The sequence below is a fragment of the Ovis canadensis genome, chromosome 16, assembly GCF_042477335.2.
Source record: "Ovis canadensis isolate MfBH-ARS-UI-01 breed Bighorn chromosome 16, ARS-UI_OviCan_v2, whole genome shotgun sequence".
Classification (NCBI taxonomy): Eukaryota; Metazoa; Chordata; class Mammalia; order Artiodactyla; family Bovidae; genus Ovis; species Ovis canadensis.
The window spans coordinates 45,195,660-45,219,193 of record NC_091260.1 but is presented as its reverse complement, the minus strand read 5'-3'; the positions used below and the strand labels follow the sequence as shown (position 1 = coordinate 45,219,193).

Genomic DNA, 23,534 nt, shown 5'->3' with positions numbered 1-23,534 from the left:
AAGGCAAACGTTAGTAACTTTTCATCAAAAATTGATAAAAAGAGAAAAGGCTCTGTAATGAATGCTGTGGTCCCCACATGACATCCATTGGGCCCACCTGGTGCCAAGACAGTCATCCATGGTGGGCAGCTGCCACCATGCATATCACTGGGCACATTTCAGGTGCCTGTCTAGGTTTCTAAGAAGTCTAGCAAGCACCCTCGACCCATGTGCAGGTGCAGCCTAGAAGTTCATGGGCATTAGTACTACCCGGACAGCCCTCAGCCTTGGGAAGTAGGAGTTGGCATATAACGCCCTGGTCTTCCAGACAAGGGTACCAGGAAGGCACACTGCACAGCTTCTCAGAGAGACCTCTGTGGGGTTGGGCCCCCGCCGGCCACTATGGGAACGAGCTGAATAGCACACGCTTGTTAGCTGTTCTCTGCTCTCCACATCCCTCTCTTCCTTTCCTGGAGTCGCCCTCCTAGTAAACTACTTGTACCCAAGTCCTCATCTCTAACTCTGGTTTCTTAAACAGCACCCCCTACCCCAAGAAATAATGTTGGAAATAAAGACAAAATGGTTTGTTCCTGGAATCAAGGGCTAACAGAAATAACTGACAACAGCTCTGAAGCTATGGCCCAGAGAAACAGCATTTCTAGAAGTGATTGCTCTTGATCACTTTAAATATGTGTCTCATTAGGACCATCCATTACCCTCCTGATTTCATGACTTGTCTTTTTATTCTGCAGATTCTTCCGGGAATCTTAAATTCACCAAGTGCCGTTCACCTGAACTGGAGACTTTCTCATGTCACTGGACAGATGGGGCTAATCACAGTTTACAGAGCCCAGGATCTGTACAGATGTTCTATATCAGAAGGTATGGGCTTCATGCTTTTCTGATTTCTCTCCATGAATTTTCTGATGAAAATGCATTGAGTGTCATGCAGTGGTGGGAATGGAAATAATCTGCTTTGGTGATCTAAATGCATTCACCCATTCATTCATTCAAATATATTAGTTAAGCCCTTACTATATGTTGGGTACTATTTTAGATGCTGGAGATATGGCAGTGATGACACAAAGTCCCTGTCCTCCTGAAGATTAATTTCCAGTGAGGAAAGACAGAAAAGAATTTTAAAAACTTAAAAAAATTAAATTTCAACTGGTATATGGGTTACTGAGAAAAGTAAAGCCAGGAAGAATGTTAGCACTGTGTAAATATCTGCATGTGCATGAGAGTGTCTGAGGGTGAGTGTGTGAGTATGAGTGAGCACGTGTGGGTGTGTATTACAGTGTGTAATCGTGGGTATAGTGTGACTATGCATGAGTGGGGGAAAGCAGGTGAGTATGCGTGTGTGAGTATGTGTAAAAGTGTGGGGTGTGTATGGATGAACATGAGTGTATCTGTAAACGGGAGCATATGGGAGAGTAAACGTGTGAAAGTGAGCATGCATGAGTGTGTGTGCCTGTTGAGAGCTCAGGTGATACCTTAAATGAGGTCTTCAGAGGCCCCTCTAGTGGTACTTGAGAGCAGAGACATAAAACAGGTCAAAGAGGCCATGTGACTATCTGAGGGCAAGACTGTACAGACAGAGGAAAGGCACTTTGGCTGACATGGCAGGTTGGAGGAAAGCAGGCGGCTGGCTAGGACAAGGTGGAAGACAAGGAGAGTGACGGAGAAGTCAGAGGGTTAGGTGGGGCCAGACCAAGACAAGCCTTGAAGGCCACAGCCCAGCTGACTTCCTCTGTGGTGCAGAGCCATAGGGTTTTTGTTTTTGTTTTTTTTAAGATATGTGTAAGATGGTTTGGTTCCTATGTAGAAAATCGACTTTGTCTCTGTTAAATTCATTATCTTCGATAAAGGACTGTGATACTTCTCTCTTCCATTTTTACGGGTATTCCGTTAAAGAAGAGTGAAGACAAAGATCTTTCAGTGTAATCACCATCCAAGTTGTGTATTGCTTGCCCCTCACTTGGTATGATTTCCATTTCTGTATATTCTCATGTTGTACCTTTATGCTCTTTAAAATCTTAGGCTCAAACTATCATCTTCTCTTGTCCACCCAACCCTCAGGGAAGGCCTAAACCAAGAGGCAAGGTTAGTGGAGACCCCATTAAGTGGTGGTCATCAGTCCCAGGATGATGCTATTGGTCCCCCGGAGGAGCCAGGAAACTAAAGGAGGGGGCAGCAGTCAGTGAAGGGAGAGAGCTTAGGGCCAACCATCCTATATTTCAGCCTGGCTCCAGCCCTTGCTCCAGAGCAGTACTGGACAGATTAGTCATTCTGTCCACAATTCAGCCACCTCATATGCAAAATGAAGATACCAGACCTTGCCCCATGGCTTCTTGGGAGGATTCTATTAACTAACGCATGAAAAAGCCTTATCACAGTGCTTGGTGACAAGCATAGTAAGTACTGAATGAATAATAGCTGCTATTCTTATTATTGTAGTATGAGAATAATTTAAAATACTATAGAATTCCAGTTTCTGGGCTACAAAAGCACTTTTTTTTACTGCCTATGATTATTGATATGCTATATTCCATTTTTAATACAGAGCTGGGTGCTTAATTTGCAAATAAATACTCTGAATTAACAACCAGGATGGGCCTTACTCCCCCTTCCAGATGTGTGAGAGGTCTCTCAAACATTCCCCAAAGGGCACACGAAGATGAGATGCTTGGGCACCAAATGAACTTTTACCCCTGCAAGGCTGATACTGCAGAGGCTGGACTGAATCACGCCAGGCTTCCTTGTCTTTCACCGTCTCCCGGAGCTTGCTCAAACTCATGTCCATCTAGTCAGTGATGCCATCCAACCATCTCATCCTCTGTCATCCCCTTCTCCTCCTGCCTTCGATCTTCCCCAGCATCAGGATCTTTTCCAGTGAGTCAGCTCTTTGCATCAGGTGACCAAAGTATCGAAGCTTCAGTTTCAACATCAGTCCTTCCAATGAATATTCAGGATTGATTTCCTTTAGGATTGGCTGATTTGATCTCCTTGCAGTCCAAGGGATTCTCAAAGAGTCTTCTCCAACACCACAGTTCAAAAGCAACAATTCTTCAGTACTGAGCTTTCTTTATAGTCCAACCGTCACATCCATACCTGACTACTGGAAAAACCATAGCTTTGACTATACAGACCTTTGTTGGCAAAGTAATGTCTCTGCTTTTTAATATGCTGTCTAGGTTTGTCATAGCTTTTCTTCCAAGGAGCAAGCGTCTTTTAATTTCATGGCTGCAGTCACCATCTGCAGTGCTTTTGGAGCCCAATAAAATAAAGTCTGTCACTGTTTCCATTGTTTGCCCATCTGTTTGCCATGAAGTGATGATGGGGCTGGATGCCATGATCTTAGTCTTTTGAATGTTGAGTTTTAAGCCAGCTTTTTCACTCTCCTCTTTCACTCTCATCAAGAGGCTCTTTACTTCCTCTTTGCTTTCTGCCATTAGGGTGGTATCATCTGCATATCTGAGGTTTTGATATTTCTCCCGGCAATTTTGGTTCCAGCCTGTGCTTCATCCAGCCCAGTATGTCACATGATGTACTCTGCATATAAGTTAAATAAGCAGGGTGACAATATACAGCCTTGACGTACTCTTTCCCAATTTGGAGCCAGTCCATTGTTCCATGTCCAGTTCTAACTGTTGCTTCTTGACCTGCATACAGGTTTCAAAGGAAGCAGGTAAGGTGGTCTGGTATTCCCATCTGTTTAAGATTTTTCCAGTTTGTTGTGAGCCACACAGTCAAAGACTTTAGCGTAGTCAATAAAGCAGAAGTAGAGTTTTTTCTGAACTCTCTTGCCTTTTCCATGATCCAATGGATGTTGGCAATTTGATCTCTGGTTCGTCTGCCTTTCCTAAATCCAGCTGGAACATCTGGAAGTTCTCGGTTCATGTACTGTTGAAGCCTGGCTTGGGGAATTTTGAGCATTACTTTGCTAGCATGTGAAATGAGTGCAATTGTGCAATAGTTCGAATATTCTTTGGCATTGCCTTTCTTTGGGATTGGAATGAAAATTGACCTTTTCCAGTCTTGTGGCCACTGGTGAGTTTTCCATATTTGCTGGCATATTGAGTGCAGCACTTTCACAGCATCATCTTTTAGGATTTGAAATAGCTCAACTGGAATTCCATCACCACCACTAGCTTTGTTCATAGTTATGTTTCCTAAGGCCCACTTGACTTCACACTCCAAGATGTCTGGCTTTAGGTGAGTGTTCACACCATCATGGTTATCTGGGTTCTGAAGATCTTTTCTGTATAGTTCTTCTGTGTATTCTTGCCACCTCTTCTTAATATGTTCTGCTTCTGTTAGGTCCATACCATTTCTGTCCTTTTTTGTGCCCATCTTTGCGTGAAATGTTCCCTTGGTATCTAATTTTCTTGAAGAGATCTCTAGCTTTTCCCATTCTATTGTTTTCCTCTATTTCTTTGCATTGTTCACTTAGGAAGGCTTTCTTGTCTCTCCTTGCTATTCTTTGGAACTGTGCATTTAGATGGGTATATCTTTCCTTTTCTCCTTCGCCATTCACTTGTCTTTTTTTCTCAGCTATTTACAAGGTATCCTCAGACAGCTGTTTTGCCTTTTTGCATGTCTTTATCTCGGGGATGGTTTTGATCACCACCTTCTGTACACTGTTATGAACCGCGAGTATTTTAGCCCAAATAGCCCAGCACCATTTACCTGGAAAGGGTAGAATTGATGGGATTAGGAGTATTAGGAGTATGCAGTAGCAGGGCTGCACCTAATAGAGTACATGTGTGGGACTTTGCATCACCTGTTTACAGGAAGAGGCAGATACAGATGCGCTTTCTGGCTCCAGTCACTGTTTCGTGGAAAGCAATTCCCTGGTACCTCCTGGAACTGTAGAATCACAACTCCCCGTCCCTGGAACACAAATGAAACTGTGACCGGAAGTCATCCAGAGGCAGAGTAGTGGAGGCAGGGAGGATTGGGATGGGGCCACTGCACTCCAGGCCTGGCCTTGGTAGCTAAAAGCACCAGGGAATCTAACCAGGTCAGGCTGGTCCACAGGACAGGCCCAGGCTGCCTGCTTGGCTGGCTCTGCTTCCAGCCAGGTGAGCCAGTGGAAGAGGCAGCCAATTCAGAATAGTCCATGCCACCCTGTGACGGGAGCATCTCAGATTCAGCCTCAGAGCTGGGCCGGGACTCTGCAGGAATGCAAATTGCAGGCCCGGTGAAAAGGGGCCTCTGGGAGCCTTTCAGCCTACTCTGCTCTCAGCCTGTTCCTGCAGATGCCTCATTTCCAAAGAAGTGGGCAAGTGAAGACTACTTCCCAAAGGCTATATATCCCCCACCCGCACAAATACCTCCTCAACAAATTATCCTGGTTTTTGAAAAGAAAGTTTATTTGCCCTGCCAGGTTGTAGAGGAAATTAGAAAGGAAAATGAGCAGTTACTTTAAAAATAAAAAGAAACTCTTAAATATTAAGCCTAAAACACATGATCTGGATGGCTTGAAAACAGTTGCCCTTAGGACATAAATGGGATGATGGTTTGTTTGGGTTTTTTTGTCTTCCAGTTAGGTACCTTTAGGTGGAAAGCACATCTTCCGTTCTTTATTCTGATTTTTGTGGATAGGCTCTTTCTAGAATTCTCAGCCCTGTTTCACAAGCCAGTCTGGGAACAAATCTAAAGCACTTAAGTCTTGGGACTAAAAGAAGGAGAGAGTAGCTTTTACAAATGGGCTTTGGTCATCTGTAGAGAAATTCAACCCAGTGAAGGCAGGCAACAGAGCATCTGTGTTGTGTGTCCATTTGGCGTTTGTCTAAATTTAAGTTTAAAAATAAGTTTTAAGTATGTATTTAAAATAAAATTCAACTTCAGTTAATGAGGGAGGGGGTTGGGAGTTGTGTTTTGAAGTGGCTCTTGCTGATCCATTGTGCTTTAGAGAAGTACTTTAAGTTGTTTGTTCAGTGGAGCTAATGGGTTGGAGATAATCTAAACAGGGTTTTTCATACCATCCCTGTGGGGACCAGGTTGCTGACAGGCCAGAGTTGAGAAACTGCATGCCATACACAGAGCTCATTTCCTATTACCAATCCAGACCTGCTAAGCACTGGCCTGCATCTTCAGAATGTTTTCATACTAACTTTAATACTGTCAGTTTGCTAAATACATTTGACTTATTATACAAAATTTGACGCCTTAACTATTATATGAAAATCTCATTCCCTAGGCAATCTTATAAAACCATTCTCTTTTACTACACTCGTATTTATTTTTGAAAGTCTATCAAGATAAACTATACCATAGTTCAATGACCTACCTATCCATATTTTTCAATCTTTTTCCTATTCTGAATACACACACACACAGTTTATCCTTCCTTCTACCCTCTACCCCCTTAATTTTCCCACTGAATCTCCCTCTCATCCAAGGATATGCAACTTTTAAGAGCCTCAACCAGAAATTGAGTAACAGTCCACTGTCCATGTTAATCCCAAGTTCTTTCCAACAGCTGATGAGCAGCTGTCTCAAGGACCCCTTGATATTACATAAGTGTCCTCCTAGTGCCAAACAGACCAGCTTGGGAAACAGCTGTAAAGAAGAAAACTTGTGTCTTCTCCCAGCTTCTCATCCCTTTCTCCCAGTCCCTGCCCTTGCACAGCCTGTGGGGTCCTTCTTGTCTCCTGCTGCCAAGCACCCACTCCCTAGAGTGATGCTCACAGACCTCCACAGCCTGGCCCGCCAGCCGCAAGCACCTTAGAGACATAAGGTCATTCCTTCTCGCTTCTGCCTCAGCCACACATTACCTGCTTTATGTCTCCTTGACTTGTAAAACACCCTCTCAGCCTAGTGAAGAGTAAGTAAATAACAATGACCCCACCTAAGTAGCAATTCTAATTTAAGAAAGTTTTGCCCAGTGATTCCACCGCCTCTGTTCCCTCTCTTCCTTCCCCTATTGCCATCTTTTAAACTTTTACCCTTCTTCAAGATTGCTAAGAGTACCTCGCTCACCCGAAGCCACCCATGAATGGTCAAGGCAATCATTCTCTTTTCTAACTCCAGTGAGCACCACATATGAACACTTGCCCACTCTGCTTTGTAATATGGTTTCTCAGTCATTCCCCTGAGGCTGAAGTATTTTAGACACACATGACTCCCCTGTATATATCAAGCACAGTATTTTATGTATAATTGATGCTTATGAAACACTCATGTCCTGAATAAAGGAGACAAAAAAAAAAAGTACTCAGTGGATAATTTCTGAGTCGCCTTCTAGCCTGAAAGTAGGGATCAAGTCCTATTAATCCTTACAGCCACACAGTGCTCGTGTCAGATATGATACCTACAGAGTGCTTGCATAGGAGGCACCCAAAGATGACTTGCTGAATTCACTCATTCAGGCAGGCAGGCGGATGGGAGGTTGGAGGAGAGCTGTCACATTCTCTCACATGTTCCTGCTGGGATGGACTTGAGTCTGAGCCATCTTTTGATTGCTCTGCATTTTTGTTCAGGTCCCCTTGGCAGCTGATCAGGGTAAATCCTTTCCCCAAATTCTGACATCCTCCCCCAGTGACCTTCCTGCCATCTCTTTTCCATTCAACATCAATTCTGCTGTTGTTTTAAGTCACTGAGGTAAATAATGCTTTCTGTGGAATGGGGTGGAGGTGAGTAACTGTAGGATGGATCTTAGATATGGAGGTATAGCTTTTCTGATTTCTTCAGTGTTCTCCATGTGTCCATCTGTCCTCCATGACTTGTTTCATTTATTCGTATCTGATCCAAGATACAGGAAAGGATGGGCTCATTCTTTGTAGAGAAATTCACAAAGGAACTGATAGGTAAACCCATTGATTTGGTACAGCTCCATTTTTGTTTTTTCCATTCTTTTGATATTATACTTAAATGTCCATTCCCATTTACAAAATGGAAAAGAAAAATGCTTTCTTAGTTTGGAGAATTTTTTCAATTTCTGGTCTGGGTTTTAAATTTCTTTGGTTTCTTCTATGAGTAGATGGGGAAAGGCTAGGAGTCCCGTGTTTCTTAAAGGTTACCTGGATATCCAGCATGTTTGGAATGTTACTATGGCTCTTTGTTTAATTAAGAAAAGATATCAGGAATATGGGAAGGAGTTCAAGGCATCAGGAAAACTCCCATCCTCCACTGCCAAGCACAGGACAACCTTGCAGAGGAGATGGACATAGGATGCAATGGTTCAGAGTAGGGTGGTAGCTGATGTTCCTCTTCAGGACCATCCACATCTCAAGGTCACTCAGCTTGGAGAACACCATCCATGTGTCGCCTCAGTTTCTTCTGTCATGAGTTGGGGAAATACCTAGGTTTAAAGACTCAGCGGTTCGCTGGGAATCTCTATAGTTTAGGAGTTGATTCTGCAGTGTTTTAATAAAAGAATATTTTTAAACCTCTGTAAGCCTTAGAACTTTCATCTGTAGAATGGGGAAAGTACCTCCCAATGAATCACTTAAATTAGGAGCTGGCACCTTATATGCAGTCAATGAAGGGATGCTTTTACTATAGACAGACGTGCCAAAAGGCCTCCTCTCAGTCTGCAGACACTGATCATCAGTCCACAGATGTGCTAGTCCTTGGAAATGGTACCACTAAGATACTAGCTCATAAAATACTTGTGTCCTGGTTTATTGAATCTGACTCTTACGCAGCTTGCTTTGACTTGCACTATTGCATGATTTGGGGAACAATTCTTCCTTTTTACCCTCCATTTCAGGGATATTCAAGAATGGAAAGAATGCCCCGATTACGTCTCTGCTGGTGAAAACAGCTGTTACTTTAATTCGTCATATACCTCCGTGTGGACCCCCTATTGCATCAAGCTAACTAGCAATGGTGGTATTGTGGATCATAAGTGTTTCTCTGTTGAGGACATAGGTAAATCACAGGTTTGTGTTTTATTTGACATGGCTTTAGATTACATAAGCAGGGAAGGCTGCAAAGTCCAAGTGCATGCAAGTAGGAAGACTTTGTCATTGCATTACATTGCATTCTCTGGGTGGATGGATGTCTCCTTTATAGCACATGAGATAAGCCAGCGAACAAGAGAGAAAGGGCAGGGGAGCTCAGGTTGGCTCCAATATAAAACAATCTGCCAAGAGATTTATAAAGGAAAGAATAGGAGTCTTGTGGAGTCTTTTCCTTGAGCAGGTTTCTGAATGCTAGTCTGTATTCTTATGTGCCACTACAAGGAAGAAACTCAATGCACTCGTAAGATTCCTTCTCTCCTCATGATCTGGTATGATGATTATATTCAGCTCTACTGGAATACACTGGCCTTGATCTCTGGCACTCCTATCATAAATGCCTAGATTTTCTTTGGGTTTCCCAGGTGGCGCTAGTGGTAAAGAACTTGCCTGACTGTGCAGGAGATTCAGGAGACACAGGGTCAGTCTCAGGGTCAGGAAGATCTCCTGGAGAAGGAAATGGCAACCTAGTCCGGTATTCTTGCCTGGAGAATCCCACAGACAGATGAGCCTGGTGGGCTACAGTCCAAGATTTTCTTTGCCACAAGGCATAATCATTCTGGAATTTTACATTGGCAAAGCAGCCAAAATCAGTTTAAAGGCATGTTTATAAGATCTCAAAACAAACACTGGAGATAATCAGTTCAGTGAACTAAGTGAAAGATTCAAGCAGCTTATCCCTTGCCCACCATGTGGACACAAGGGAAATGAAACAAGACAAAGAGCCATAATTAGAATATTCGTGTTTATACTATACTAGTATAAACAGCTAAACAGAATCACAGAAAGACCATGAATAGCTGATATAGATGCCTCGCATCTATCCACAAAGCTTGTTTGTTGCTTACAGGAACTCCTTGGAGCCTCACTCAGACGTGCTGTTCTTGTGTGTGGTTTCCAGGCTGGACGAGACTGAGAGAGGGAGGGTGGAAGATGCAGATAGAAACAAGTAAATCTGATAGACTGACTTTGGAGGGAGAAGATTAAGAAAAATGAAAAAAGCAGAAGATAACCTGTCTGCATGGTTTAAAGAAACTATTGAATCCAGAGAAGCTACCAGTAACTGAATGTATGCCCTGAAGCCAGTAGATGTAGCTGTCTAATGACTAAATGGGTAGTAGAAAGAATACAATATCAAAGACTCGTGTTCTAAACCTGTCCTGCCAGTAGCCACCCAACTCGTTCACTTGGCTGATTTTCACTGAGTGCCTGGCTCCTGGCTGGATGTGTTGGCTACAAAATGAGTAAGACACAGTCAAGTAGGGAAAGCAGGCATGTTTACAAATAACTGAGATACGGCATAGTAGGTGCTGGCCTCGAGGTGTGTGGAAGGCACAGCAAGGCGAAGTGGTGGCCAGAGGTGTGAGTGATTGACTGGGCCTGAGGGATGAGAAAGGGCTGCACAGAGATGGTGGCAGTTCAGTTATTTCCTAAAGCCTCAGCAGGAGTTGCCAGGTATACAAGATGGACAGTGTCTGCTAATGGCTACTGAGTTCCACAAGTGACAACACAGAATATTCACAGACTCAGGAGCAGTTTGGCAGACCTGACTGGTTGACCAGAGGAATCATCAATGATTTTGTGTGCCCCACAAAGGAATCTGGACCTTGACTGCCCAGGGGTACACTTGAGGATGTTTAAGCAGGGAAATGACCTCAGGATATTTACAAAGCACGTACCATAAATCAGGTATGATAACTGTGCTAGATGGGTTCTATTATGATTCCCATATTATAGATGGTGAAACTGATCCCCAGAGCAGTTCAACGTCTAGCCCAAGGTCAGAACTTCTGGTAGGCAGAGCTGAGATTTGCACCTAGGCAGCATAGCTCCAGAGCCCATGCTCTTAACCTCAAAGGCATAGTGTGTATGTATATGTGTGCGCGCGTGCGTGCAAACTTTCTTCAGTTATGTCCGACTCTTTGCAGCCCTGTGGACTATAGCCCGCCAGGTTCCTCTGTCCATGAGATTCTCCAGGCAAGAATACTGGAGTGGGTTGCCATGCCCTCCTCGAGGGGATCTTTCCAACCCAGGGATCAAACCCACATCTCTTATGTCTCCTGTGTTGGCGGGCAAGTTCTTTACCACTAGCGCCACCTGGGAAGCCTGAGAGTATGGTACTAACGTCTCAGGGAAATTCATCTTGCTTCAGTGTAGAGGGTAGATTAGAATAGCACAGACTAGATTAGAAGGCTTTGTGATAATCAAGGCAAAAGATGATAACAGGCAGGGTTACCGTGATAGCAGGGAGGGAGGGAGCTGAGAATGGGAGACAACAAAAAAAATGGGGTGACCCTATAGCTCTGAAAATGCTGATCACAAGCTTCAGCTTCCTCGTGCATTATGCATGTACTCTACTAGACCTCTCAGGACTGGTCGTTGGATTTAAAGTCGTATATGAGTTAGGCGTCTGTCATTCGTTCAGTTTATTTATTCCATGCTTCTTTGAGTCTCTTCCTTGGGCCAGGCAGCGTTCTAGGTGCTAGAGGCAGGAAGTGTCTGCACCAGGGGGACATTTTCTCAGTGTGGGTGGAAGGAGACCATGCTGGGAGGAAAGACAATGTGGGAAAATAGGAGAGGCTGCAATGGGAGCATTATCACACACGGCCTCATTGAGACAGACACTTGAGTAAAGAAGGAAATGAGAACACAGTCCCATGTCTATCTGATAGAAGAGGGCATAGGCAGGGTAAAGATCTGGAGGTGGGAGCATGCCTTTGCTCACTCAAGAAGAGCATGGTAGTGGAAGGACACATGGAGAGGGAAGGAGGAGCATGATCATAAACCAGATCCTGGAGATCAGAGGGTCAAAGCTTTGGCACCCTTTAAGCATGGTGTGACTTTGACTTTCGCCTGGAGATAGGAAGCCTTCAGAAAGCTTTAAATGATAAGCAATGTGATCTAACTTAAGTGTTAGGATGACCAGCATGTCCACAGTGTTGAAGATTGTATCGAGAATAAACTGAAGGGGACATGGACCACAGAAAGAGACTAGTTAGGAGGGTAATGCTTCAAAACAAAATGATAATGGCTAGGACAAGGTAAGAGTGGGTCAGGTGAAGAGAAGTGGATAGACTCTGGAAATATCTTAAAATTACAGCTGACAGAATGTGAGGTGATGGGGGTGGAGCGGAGAAAGTGAGTCAAGGAAGGGTTCACCATTTTCATCCTGCAGGAATGGAGTCATCATTAACAGAATTAGGGGAGGTGGAAGAGGAGCAGGTTAGAGGCAGAAGACTAGAAGTAAGAGAGATGGTTATTATTATGCTCATCATGGTGGTACTGAGCATTCTCAAAAGGGACCCTGTTCTATATCCTCTATTGAAAGTCGGGGGTGGGGGGGGGGCGGTTAGATGCAACATGAGTAGTAAGTTTGAGAAAATTTCCCCTTAAAAACATTTTTATTGTTCAGTCATGTAAAGCATTAAGCTTCAGTTTTCAAAATTCATCAATCCCCAACAAAACTGGAAAGATGAGGTGTCAGTATCATTATGCAGCATATGTAGCTTAGCCATTTTGCAAATCCCTCCAATTTAAATGTGGTCATGACTAGTCAAATTGGGACTTTCTCTGTTTTTTTAAAAAGTAGTGTCCATAGCATGAGCTTAAGTAAAACACAGAAAACACCGATTCATCACCATTTGAGAGATCAATGTAATGCCTTTCTTTCATACCTGAAGAAATGATCACATGGGGCTAGGAAGACAAATGAAGGGGTATTTACCAAGTGTTCTGAAGGACTGTGCTTCTGTAGCAGTGCAGAAATAAATGAGAAAGAAAATTTAAAAGGCCTCGCCCCAGGTAACATACAGAATAAAAAAGACTTCTCCACCCCTCGCTCCAAAATGGCCACACTTGGGTCTTTCTGACTCTGTTCCTTTCAGTTCTGAGTTAAACTGAATTCCTTTGCAAAATCCCAATGTATTCATCTTATCAGAGCCAAAAGAAATGCAAAATGCGACAGATCTTCAAGAACGGCTATAGATCAGATTTTAAACTCAAAAAGGAATTTTTTATAGGGGCTATTATTTTCAGTTAATAACAGGTCATCCTTAATTTTAAAAATGATACTCTGCCATAAAGTGGAAGTATAATGATGGGAATATTGGAAGAATTGAGAATAATGTATGAAGTAACTTAGTCGTCTTCGGAAAAATGCATTCCACTAACATCAAGCTATGTCTGTGTACTAATTCTCTGCTGAAATGCACAGTACAACCAGATCCACCCGTTGGCCTCAACTGGACTCTGCTGAACATCAGTTTGACGGAGATTCATGCCGACATCCTAGTGAAATGGGAACCACCACCCAATACAGATGTTAAGATGGGATGGATAATCCTGGAGTATGAACTGCACTATAAAGAACTAAATGAGACCCAGTGGAAAATGGTAAGATATTATTACATCTCACCCTTGACCTTTCTTTTTTGTGTTCAGCAACCCCTCTCATTTCTAATTAGACTTTCTTTTGACTTAATACCACATATCCCAGTTCTAATTTCTTATTTGAGAAAAATGGATATAATCACTAAAATTTCATCTTGGAATTCTTTAAGACAGCAGATGCTTACATGGAGTTTTATATGGAAGCCTGTGGAAGCAAAGGAAAATTATTTCTCCAGTCATCACTGGTGTCCGGTCTAACCTTAAAACAATATCACATACTCTAGTCACTCAGCTGTCTGTGAGGATGTGGCTAAACACGGGAAAGGTTATGATCAAGGTCAGTAGTGAGCTGTGGCTAAATATTCGCCCAGGATTTTAGTTGCCACTGTTCAGCAGACTCCCACTAAAATAAGTTCTTCAGTGACTCCAGGAGGGAAACAAAGGGAGGGAATTGATCCCCTAGAGTTTCAGAAGGATGTTTTGTCACAAACCCCAGGGGAAAATCAAGCTAAGAGGTTTTTACTTAGGCAAGTAGCCTGGTACTGGGTTGACCTCTGAACTCCTCACTTCCTTGCCAAGGGCATGGGAACTGGGCACCAAGATAAATTCCACATGGCACACAACAAGAAGAAAAGCAGGATTATCATGCTGCTTTCAGTGTAACCAATTCTAAATCAGTCTAACCACAGCCACAGGCCTGGCCAAGCCAAGTGGTTTCTGGCACCAGGTCGTGCCCAGCATCCTGGCATGGCCTCACTGCTAGAACTGAGACACCAGGGCCTGTCCATTCAGTGAACTGCTGAAAATGGGGCCAGTTCTGTCATTACAGGAAAGTTAAGTTTAGAGCACTATGAACAGTTAAATATTGGCTTCAAGGTTCTGTTTGTGGAATCATTCTAATTTAGATATCTGTTCTGTAACTTGGTACAGAAAAGTTTGGCTGAATACCGAGTCAAACAAGGCTTTCTAAATTCAAACTTCAAACATTTATTCAGCAACCGACCGAGTATTGAAATAACTAGTATACACAAAGCACCGTGCTAGGCACCCCAGGGTGGCATTTTCCCAAAGTATAAATTTTGAACCCTTGAGGGTCCCTGGGACTCTTTCAGGGAGTCCACAGAGTCAAGACTATTTCCATAATAATACTAGAATGTTCTTTCCTTTTTTGACCGTGTTGATTTACACAGGTGGTACAAAAGCAATGGTGGACACACTGCTGCTGCCTTTGCACAAATCAGGGCAATAACTCCAAACTCTGATAGTCACTATGCTCTGCACCACTCTGTACCCACAGAAAAGAAATGCGAGGTGGGGAAGGCAGATCACATAAGAATGTCCTTGACGAAGCAGTGTCTATATTTCTCAGTTTATTAAATCATGATTTCTATGTAGCTTTTTCATATTCTGTGTACACATAAAGCACTTTGGCTACATACGGAGCTGTGGATGGTTATTTTGAGCAAAGGCATTTAAACACCTAAGTTCCTGCTTGAACTAGCTGCTTTTTGCTTGGAACACCATTTTTACTTTGAAAGAACAACTGGTAAACTGATAGATGACTTTTCATATTTGAGTTGGCAAATATTTGGCAAATAGTTCTTGGAAAAGAATAAAGTGAGCTTAACACTTCAAGAAAAACAATTGACAGTATTTGTTGCCAGTGAGAAAATTTGAGCTGTCAAGGTTAAGTTAAAATTTTGGAAAACTTCGGCATCTGCAGCTGTGAGCTTGAGAGTGTTCCCAACCTTTGAAGATCTGATGCGATCAATGGTGATCTTAGCAAAAGTGTTTTTTTTTAAATATTGTATAATGAAATGTGTGAACAGTTAGAAAATCTGCATAACTCAGTGAGTGATATTTTCCAAGTGACCAATACATCTGTAACCAAACCACAAATGGAGAAATGATGCATTCAAAGTACTAGTTGCAATGGTGGATTTTAATATAAAGAAGTGTGAAAGATTTATTGACATGGTTTCAGATTTCACACTGCAACTAATCTTTAAGAAAATACCGCTTACTGAGTTTTTTTTTGTTGGTGGTGGTGTTAAGGAAGAATATATATAATTAGCTGAAACAGCTATTAAAAGCTCTCTTCCATTTTCTCACTGTGTATCTATGAGATCAAGTTTTATTCATGCACCTCTACCAAAACCACACATCCTAACACAGTTTTAATTCAGAAGCAAATGTAAAAATATAAGCATCTTCTACTAAGCCAGATAGTAAAGAGATTTGCAAGAATGTGAAACACTGTCATTTTTTCACTATAATTTTATTTCAGAAAGTACAATAATTCTTATAAAAATATATGAACATAAAATCAGTTTATCATTTTGAAATTAGTATTTTTTGAAATTCTCAGTTATAAATCCATGATACTTATAAGTTTGATAATTTGCAAGGGTCTCAGAGTTGCCATGAGTATCAAGGACCCATCTATGACAACTGACCTTTCTTAAAGAACTTATGATCTAGTTGGTTGTAAAAACAAGAGGCATAAGCAAAAAAAAAAAAAAAAAGGATTGTAAGTCAGGGGGAAAAAGCTAATGTGTGTTGCTTATATCAAGAATTTACCGTTTGACACCATTGAATTTAGTATTAATATGCCCATTTTTTAAGTTATTAAACACATTTTGAATATAATAGTAATTCTAATGACCATGTAGTTGCTTACAAGTATCTACCTGCTAAACCAATTGTGTTTTTTAATTTGGGGTTGTTTTTTTAAGACTTAATGAGTGGCATAGAATTATCCACAATGTATGGGTCATCTCTTGAGTACCCAATGAAAAGGTAAATGCTGAAAGTGTTAGTCACTCAGTTGTATGGCAACTCTGTGGACTGTAGCCTGCTAGACTCCTCTGTCCATGGACTTCTCCAAGCAAGAATACTGGAGTGGGTTGCCATGATCTTCTCTATATATCTGATATTGTGCTGGGCTTCGGAGATGTAAAGAGGATGAAAGCATTATTTTCTCCCAGGGAATATGTGGTATAATATAGAAATTTGAGCAATGAATTAAAAGAAGTAATATGTGTATTCTCAGGCAGGATGGAGTAGGGAAAACTGCCAGAAAAGACTTCTTAGAATATCAGCAGTACTTGCACTGAGAATTAGCCAAGAATAGGTGTTCCCTCATAGGCAGGTGACAGGGTTCAAGGTGGTATTAGTCATGTGAGCAAATTTGAATTTGGTGTGGCTGCTGTGGAGGGCTGAGGGAAGATGAAGAAGGGGCCGTAGATCGAATCACTTGGCCCCTTTGGGATTTTGTTATTAATAAAACCTGTAAAGAAATAATATATTGGTGATGGTGACAGAGAAATTTAGGGCTTCAAGAATAGCAAATAGACTTAAGAAAAATAAAAATTTTAATATTCAGAAGCATTTTAAGTACATAAATATTCCATGTATTCAGCTTCTATAAAAAATCAAACTAACCATTCTGTGTACATGGGGGGTAAAAAAGAGGTACTTTGTGAGTAGAAACTAACTGTAGTGAAAGGAAATTTGTTTTAGAAGCTAAAGGTCCAGCTTCTAACTTAACAAATTATGAGAATCTTATTTGTGTGAATAACCCAGGCTGTTGAAAAAGAATGTTCCTGGTTTTCCTATAAATGGGAGCAAGATGTTCTATCTGAAAATATATAAAAAGCATATATTGACTACTTGCTTTGAATATTTGACTTGAAGGAAAACCCCATCATTAGCTGTGTCTACCTCTTTGATAGCAACATGTCTGAGAATCTCACCTACCTTCCTTGGGAAAGTAAAGGAATAGCCTGGCCTTCAGGATTGTGGGATCCTGATGTTTGTTACCAAAGGCCTCTAGTAACTTTTCTTCATAGATTTTGAATAGCATATATTTTTGAGATGACTTTAAGCCTTATAGAACAAGCTGATGGAATTATTTGAAACTTTAAGACAACTGATTTTTCTAGAACACTTTACAATTCTGTGATCATATGAATGACTACCCAGGATTTCCAAAGAACAGATACAGACATAGAGAATAGGAAATATGTTTGTTTGTTATATGAAGACATCAGGACAGTAAAAATGTAATATTCCAAAGGGTAGGCAGTGTATCTGTAATCTTCTTTATAATTCTGCCATCCTCTATAATAAGTCTATTATCCTTTGATCTTAGTAGAATATCTGACAGCCTAATGCAAGAATAGAGATGCATTTCTTTAAACAAGTCTATCATATCTTTGGGTTTATAACAGAACTAATTTGAGGACTGTGATTTATTTAACAAAGTGACTTTTTTACCATTTTTAAATTGAAGTGTAGTTAATTTACAATGTGTTACTAAGTTACTTACTTAGATCTTTCTCTAAATAGCAAACTCCAAGAGTGCATTTTAAAATATTTCCTACTTTCCAGAAATTCATTTTGAATAAAAATGCAGAAGCACCTCATGGAGCTTATTGCAACGAGTTGTTGACTCTCTAACCAGTAAGTTTTATATTTTGTCTTGAAAGATGGACCCCTTATTGGTAACATCAGTTCCGATGTACTCGTTGAGACTGGATAAGGAGTATGAAGTGCGTGTGAGAACCCGACAACGAAACACTGAAAAATATGGCAAGTTCAGTGAGGTGCTCCTGATAACATTTCCTCAGATGAACCCATCTGCATGTGAAGAAGGTAAACCTAACAGATTAAGACGGCAGCCAACATGATTTCTGTCAATGCACAGGCATACATTCCCTACATTATTAGAGTGTTGTCCAGATCAATATACATTAGCATCAGTTTTCAGGATGAGGGACCTGCAGTTCACTACCTGTAACAGGTATTATCCATTACAAAAGAGAAAGAAGGATTTCACTTCTTAATTGTTCAGGAAAAGTCATGATGTAGGTGCAAGTTAAAGAGGAGAAGAGACACAAAGTTACTGATGGAGGAGAGTGGGGTGATAATTCCACATAACAGAATTTCAGGTGATTCTTTTCTTTATATGTTTCTGTATTTCTAATATTTCATTTGAGTTTGTTTTGCATTTATAATAATAAAAAAAGGTTTTCAAATACACAGAGAAGAAATTCTGAATCTGGATGGATGGCTATCTATGTGGCTTCTAAAAGAAAGCCTAGTATTGAATCAGCATTAGTCAATGGCAGGTGCTTATTGGTTTTAGAAAGTTTGTGTGTGGCTTTTATCTGGAGGAAAGCTTGATAAATCATGTGCTAGTTGTGCTCAAGGGTGACATAGAATATTTGAAGATCCTATATAAAAGAAATGTAATTTTAAAATATAAACAATTGTTTCTGCACTTATGATACAGGTAGAACCCATGATACTATATAGCACAGGTAAAAATGTCTATAGCATGATTTTTTCTAAGCTCTCCTCAGTAGGCTTGTTTCAGACAGTATTTGATATATGGAAATTCTGGCTTAAAAGTATTTTTGCAATGTATGGCAAAACCAATACAATATTGTAAAGTAATTAGCCTCCAATTAGATAAATTTATATTAAAAATTAAATTTTTAAGAAAAAGTATATTTGTCACATGCCCTTTATCGTGATGGCATTTAATTCACTTAAAGATTTTTTTAAACAACTTTTTACTTCTGTTAGAAAAGGAAAAAGACTCTTGCTTTATATTATATTCCTAAGTATATCATTTATATAAAATTATAGATACCACAACAAAAAAAAATGATACTCTCCCCCACTAATTCTTTATAGCATGCATAATAGCTCCCTGGTAGATTTTAATATGTGAATAAGAAAATAAAAGAATATCACAGCATAAAAACTTACTTTCAGTAAAGCAGTGTTATGGTAAAAGTGAAAAGAAGTGGGAAAGTGTTAGCTGCTCAGTCGTGTCCTACTCTTTATGACCTCATGGACTGTAGCCCACAAAGCCCCTCTGTCAATGGGATTCTCCAGACAAGAATACCGGAATGGGTAGCCATTCCCTTCTCCAGGGGATCTTTCCCCCACCTTGCAGGCAGATCCTTTACAATGTGAGCCACCAGGAAAATTCCACCTTAAAAGTAGTCAACCTCTGCCACTGTGGCACTTGTTCTAAACAGTCTCCCACAAATTTTCTATCAATTATACTAAAATCTGAATCAATGGGCATGACTCAATGAACACGAGTTTGAGCAAACTCTGGCAGATAGTGAAGGATAAGGAAGCCTGGCATGCTGCAGTTCATGGGGTTGCAAAGAGTCAGACATGACTTAGCAACTGAACAGCATACTAAAATCTGAGAGTCCTAGTACTGATCTTCTGTCAACCAATACTTTTTAAGCTGTAAAAATGTACACCCTGATATCTAAGAAGTTTTAATAATGATTCAAACGTACAACTTGGCCCCCATCTTTTTGATGGATCCTCAGTCTAGAGTCTTCCCTGGTGGCTCAGAGGCTAAAGCGTCTGCCTGCAATGTGGGAGACCTGGGTTCGATCCCTGGGTCGGGAAGATCCCCTGGAAAAGGAAATGGCAACCCATTCCACTATTCTTGCCTGGAGAACCCCACGGACACAGGAGCCTGGTAGGCTACAGTCCATGGGGTTGCAAAGAGTTGGACACGACTGAGCGACTTCACTTCAGTCTAGATTAGATCTAGATCTAAAGATCACATTAAAAAAAAAAAGTGGACATTATTTAGGTAAAGTAGTATATTAACAAGCATCACTTTTCCCTTGAGTGATGCCTTTTAATGACACACCCTGAATACATAAGATGTTTAAAGCAGGTTGTTTATATAATAAACATGGATTATGCGTAAATTGTATGCTGTTACTTTTTTTCTTTTTTGTTTTTTTTTGGTATACGAAAGGATCTGAAGAAGTGGATAGAGGTGTTCTTAGAAAATACTAAGTCCTTGCATTCTATTTCAGTGGCTATCAAGTTGAAGTCATTGACTTTACTGGATGAATACAAATTAGGAAGTTTTATGTGGAACAGGAGAATGAAATGTAAACTTCAACTATTCATAGTTCTCTGAGATATTATTTTTGTGTTTTTCAGATTTCCAGTTTCCATGGTTCTTAATTATTATCTTTGGAATACTTGGGCTAACAGTGACATTATTTTTACTCATATTTTCTAAACAGCAAAGGTAAGTGTGCTATAACCTACTCTGATATGTTTTGCCAGTTATTTAGCAAATGTCCATGTTTCCATCTATTGTTTGATGTTTTCTTTTGTGAATCATGAGTGAAGTGTTTCATCAACCCAGTGAAACATTATCGCTATACATTTACATCTTTGTTGAGTCCACATAGAGACAACACAGGTCTCAGTTTTATCTGGAAAGTTGCACAGGATGTTAAGAGGGTGAGGCCAGTGACTACATTCCATGTGACATGCACCTTAAAGGTCTGAACTGATACTTATTCCAGGACCCTGAGGTAGCTTTGAGACTTTGGCTAAGTTTGACACAGTCCTAATATAAGAGCAAAAATTTAAGTGGTGAACTAAAGCTACTAGATAATTCAATCTAATAAAACCTTTCTTTAGACTTCATATGATACCAATCTTAAGTAAATTTGAGTTTATTTAAATTGCTTGGATACTTACAGTTTGGTATTTTACCTTCTTTTGTCAGAGATAAAATTCTAAGTTTGAGGATACCATTCTTCATCCTCTTGCAGCCAGAAGGCAGGTTTCAGTTTTTATTCTGCCACTGTTGTTTGAGTTCATTTGAGTCCCTTTGTCTCTCTAGGACTCCATGCTCTCACGGGTAATTTGAGGGTGCTGGATTATATGATGTTTAAGTTTCCCTTAAGCTGTAAGGGCCATTATTCTATTTTCATTCTTGAAAGAAACTCAGTATAGACTACAGAAACTTTTAATACAAAATATTGGAAAAGTTACTGGTTGGTATAGGTTGCCAGTTTTCTTACATTTAGAATATGCTTTAAGTCCCATGGGTTAATCTTGTCCCTTCTCCGAGAATTAGGGTAGCTAACACTCCGTTTGCCTGGGACTTTCCTGGTTTTAACACTAAAAATTCTGTATCTAGGCAAACAGAGACAGTTGGCTATTCTATCTAAAACCAAAGACAAGTTCTCCAGGTGAAGCCAGGAGGCATCTAATTTTTTTTACTTTGTTTTGAAGCTGTATAGCATTTGTAAACATCAAAACAGAATTTCAATAGAAGAATTCTAGAGTTACAGAATGTCAAGCATGCTTAAAAGTCTCCACGTGAATGCAGGAAGGATTATTTTTAGTAGAGTTTCATCTCTAATTTAATAATGTAAACTCAGGGGGACAAAATTAACTCTGGAAAATTTTGTTTTCTATCTAACAACATTGTCATCTTAGAAATACAAGTATTATAAAGCAGTATAACAGCAGCTTTCAATTTGGGAGGGAGGAAGTTAGTAAATAAAATTCTAAATAATTATTTACTTAAATGTATTCATTACTTAAGTAATGCCAAAGGAGCCAAATTATTCTGTAGATTAATTTGAATTCACTGAACTGTCCAGGTAGGTGATAGGCTAATTTATATATAACTACAGCAGATAAACTCACTACATACATAAAGTAATTTACTTTTAACATTAGTTGTCAATTTCAAGTCATCACGAAAGCCAAGCAAAGTTATGTTGCTGAATTACATTAGCTAACAATATTTGGAAGAAAAAGTCATCCTCTGATCAAATAGAATTACAGAGGAAATATATTAACCTTTGTCTAAAAGATAGTTTTCTATGAATAATGAAGTTTTTAACTATGACACTTGGTCAAAATCACCAAATTGGAAAAAAATTTGAAAATCTATTTGTACTGCCAAACTCCCTGTTCTGAATTTAATTCTTTGCAACAAAAAACTTATCTTCCTTTTTCATATGCCCACAAAAACCCTTATCATTGTCTAAATTTCCATGTTCTAATGAAACCAGGAAATGGTAGAAAATAGCTGTCAGCAAGTGTAGAAAGAACAATTAAAATAAAACTCAAAAGAATGAGATACTATGTCAGTTACCGCAGAACTTCAGGACTATAAAGGATTTCAGGTGCTCCTTGTGTTTGCTTGAGATTTTGTTAGTTCACAAACCAAGCCACTGCTCCCTTTCTTAATCCAAATCATTGAGTCAACTCTAGTAAAATGTATAGTGTAATTTGGATTTGAACTAAACAACAAAGATCAGAAACATAGTTTCATGCCAGTTTATCTTTATTCTATACTCTGTTGCTCCCACCATACAACTTACTGTAGGCATCAAGCTAGATGACTAAATCAGGAAGGAAATAACTGCATCAACATAAAACGGAAGTGGCAACCTGAAAGCCAGATTCAGCCTGCAGATCCATGTTTTGCTGGGTTTTTTTTTTCCTTCTGATTTTTGAGGAACGTTTTTGCTACAAAGTGTTTCTAAAACAGGGAATTTTCACACAAAAATCAAGATTACTAGATTATCTTTAAAAACAGAGATCTCGGACTTCCCTGGTGGTAGGTACAGTCGTTAAGAATCTGCCTGCCAGTGCAGGAGACATGTGTTCGATCCGTGGTCTGGGGAGATCCAACATGCTATGCAGCAACTAATCCTGTGCACCACAGCTATTGAGCCTGTGCCCTAGAGCTCAGGAACTGCAGCTACTGAGACCACATGCTGCAAGCTACTGAAGCCCGCAGGCCCTAGAGTCCATGCTCTGCAATGAGAGAGGCCACTGCAGTGAGAAGCCCATGCACCAAAACTAGAGTAGAACCCACGCCCCACAACTCAAGAGAAGCCTGGGCAGCAACAAAGACCAGAACACCCAAAATAAGAAATTTAAGTCACTGCCATATTAAAAAAAAAATAGTGAAATTGGGCTGATAATCCTGCATGGCAATATGTCCCGAGACAGAGGACCAACCATCCCATTCAAAAAGGGCACATGTTCTCTGTCACAGTTCCCATCTCTCCCTGTGACTGCCTTGGTCGCTGCAGGCTATAGGGTGTGCCACCCTAGCCTAAAGGCAACAACACTTCCCTGACAGCTGACTCTCAAGTACCTAAATGCATCATCCTCTAAAAAAAAAAAATGAGGGACCCATACAGAGTAAAGCATATTTGGGGATCTTTGCTTCCTGTAATTAGAGTTATGTTACATTTTTGGTTTTGAACCTGTAAAGCTCTATACAGTCAGCAAAAGGACATGGAGCTGACTGTGGCTCAGATCATCAGTTCCTTACTGCAAAATTCAGGCTTAAATAGAAGAAAGTAGGGAAAACCA

The 23,534-nt window shown here is 40.4% G+C and overlaps 1 protein-coding gene across 12 annotated transcripts in view; it reads left to right on the top strand.

Annotated features, from left to right (window-relative positions):
* Positions 1–23,534, top strand: part of GHR (growth hormone receptor) — a 298,640-nt gene that overhangs the window by 261,192 nt on the left and 13,914 nt on the right. For all 12 annotated transcript variants that reach the window (XM_069556433.1, XM_069556441.1, XM_069556434.1 and 9 more), the window contains 5 exons: positions 732–861; positions 8,699–8,859; positions 13,162–13,340; positions 17,828–17,993; positions 20,334–20,424. In XM_069556433.1, the coding sequence (XP_069412534.1) occupies positions 732–861; positions 8,699–8,859; positions 13,162–13,340; positions 17,828–17,993; positions 20,334–20,424 (727 nt within the window). The remainder of the gene's footprint in view (positions 1–731; positions 862–8,698; positions 8,860–13,161; positions 13,341–17,827; positions 17,994–20,333; positions 20,425–23,534) is intronic.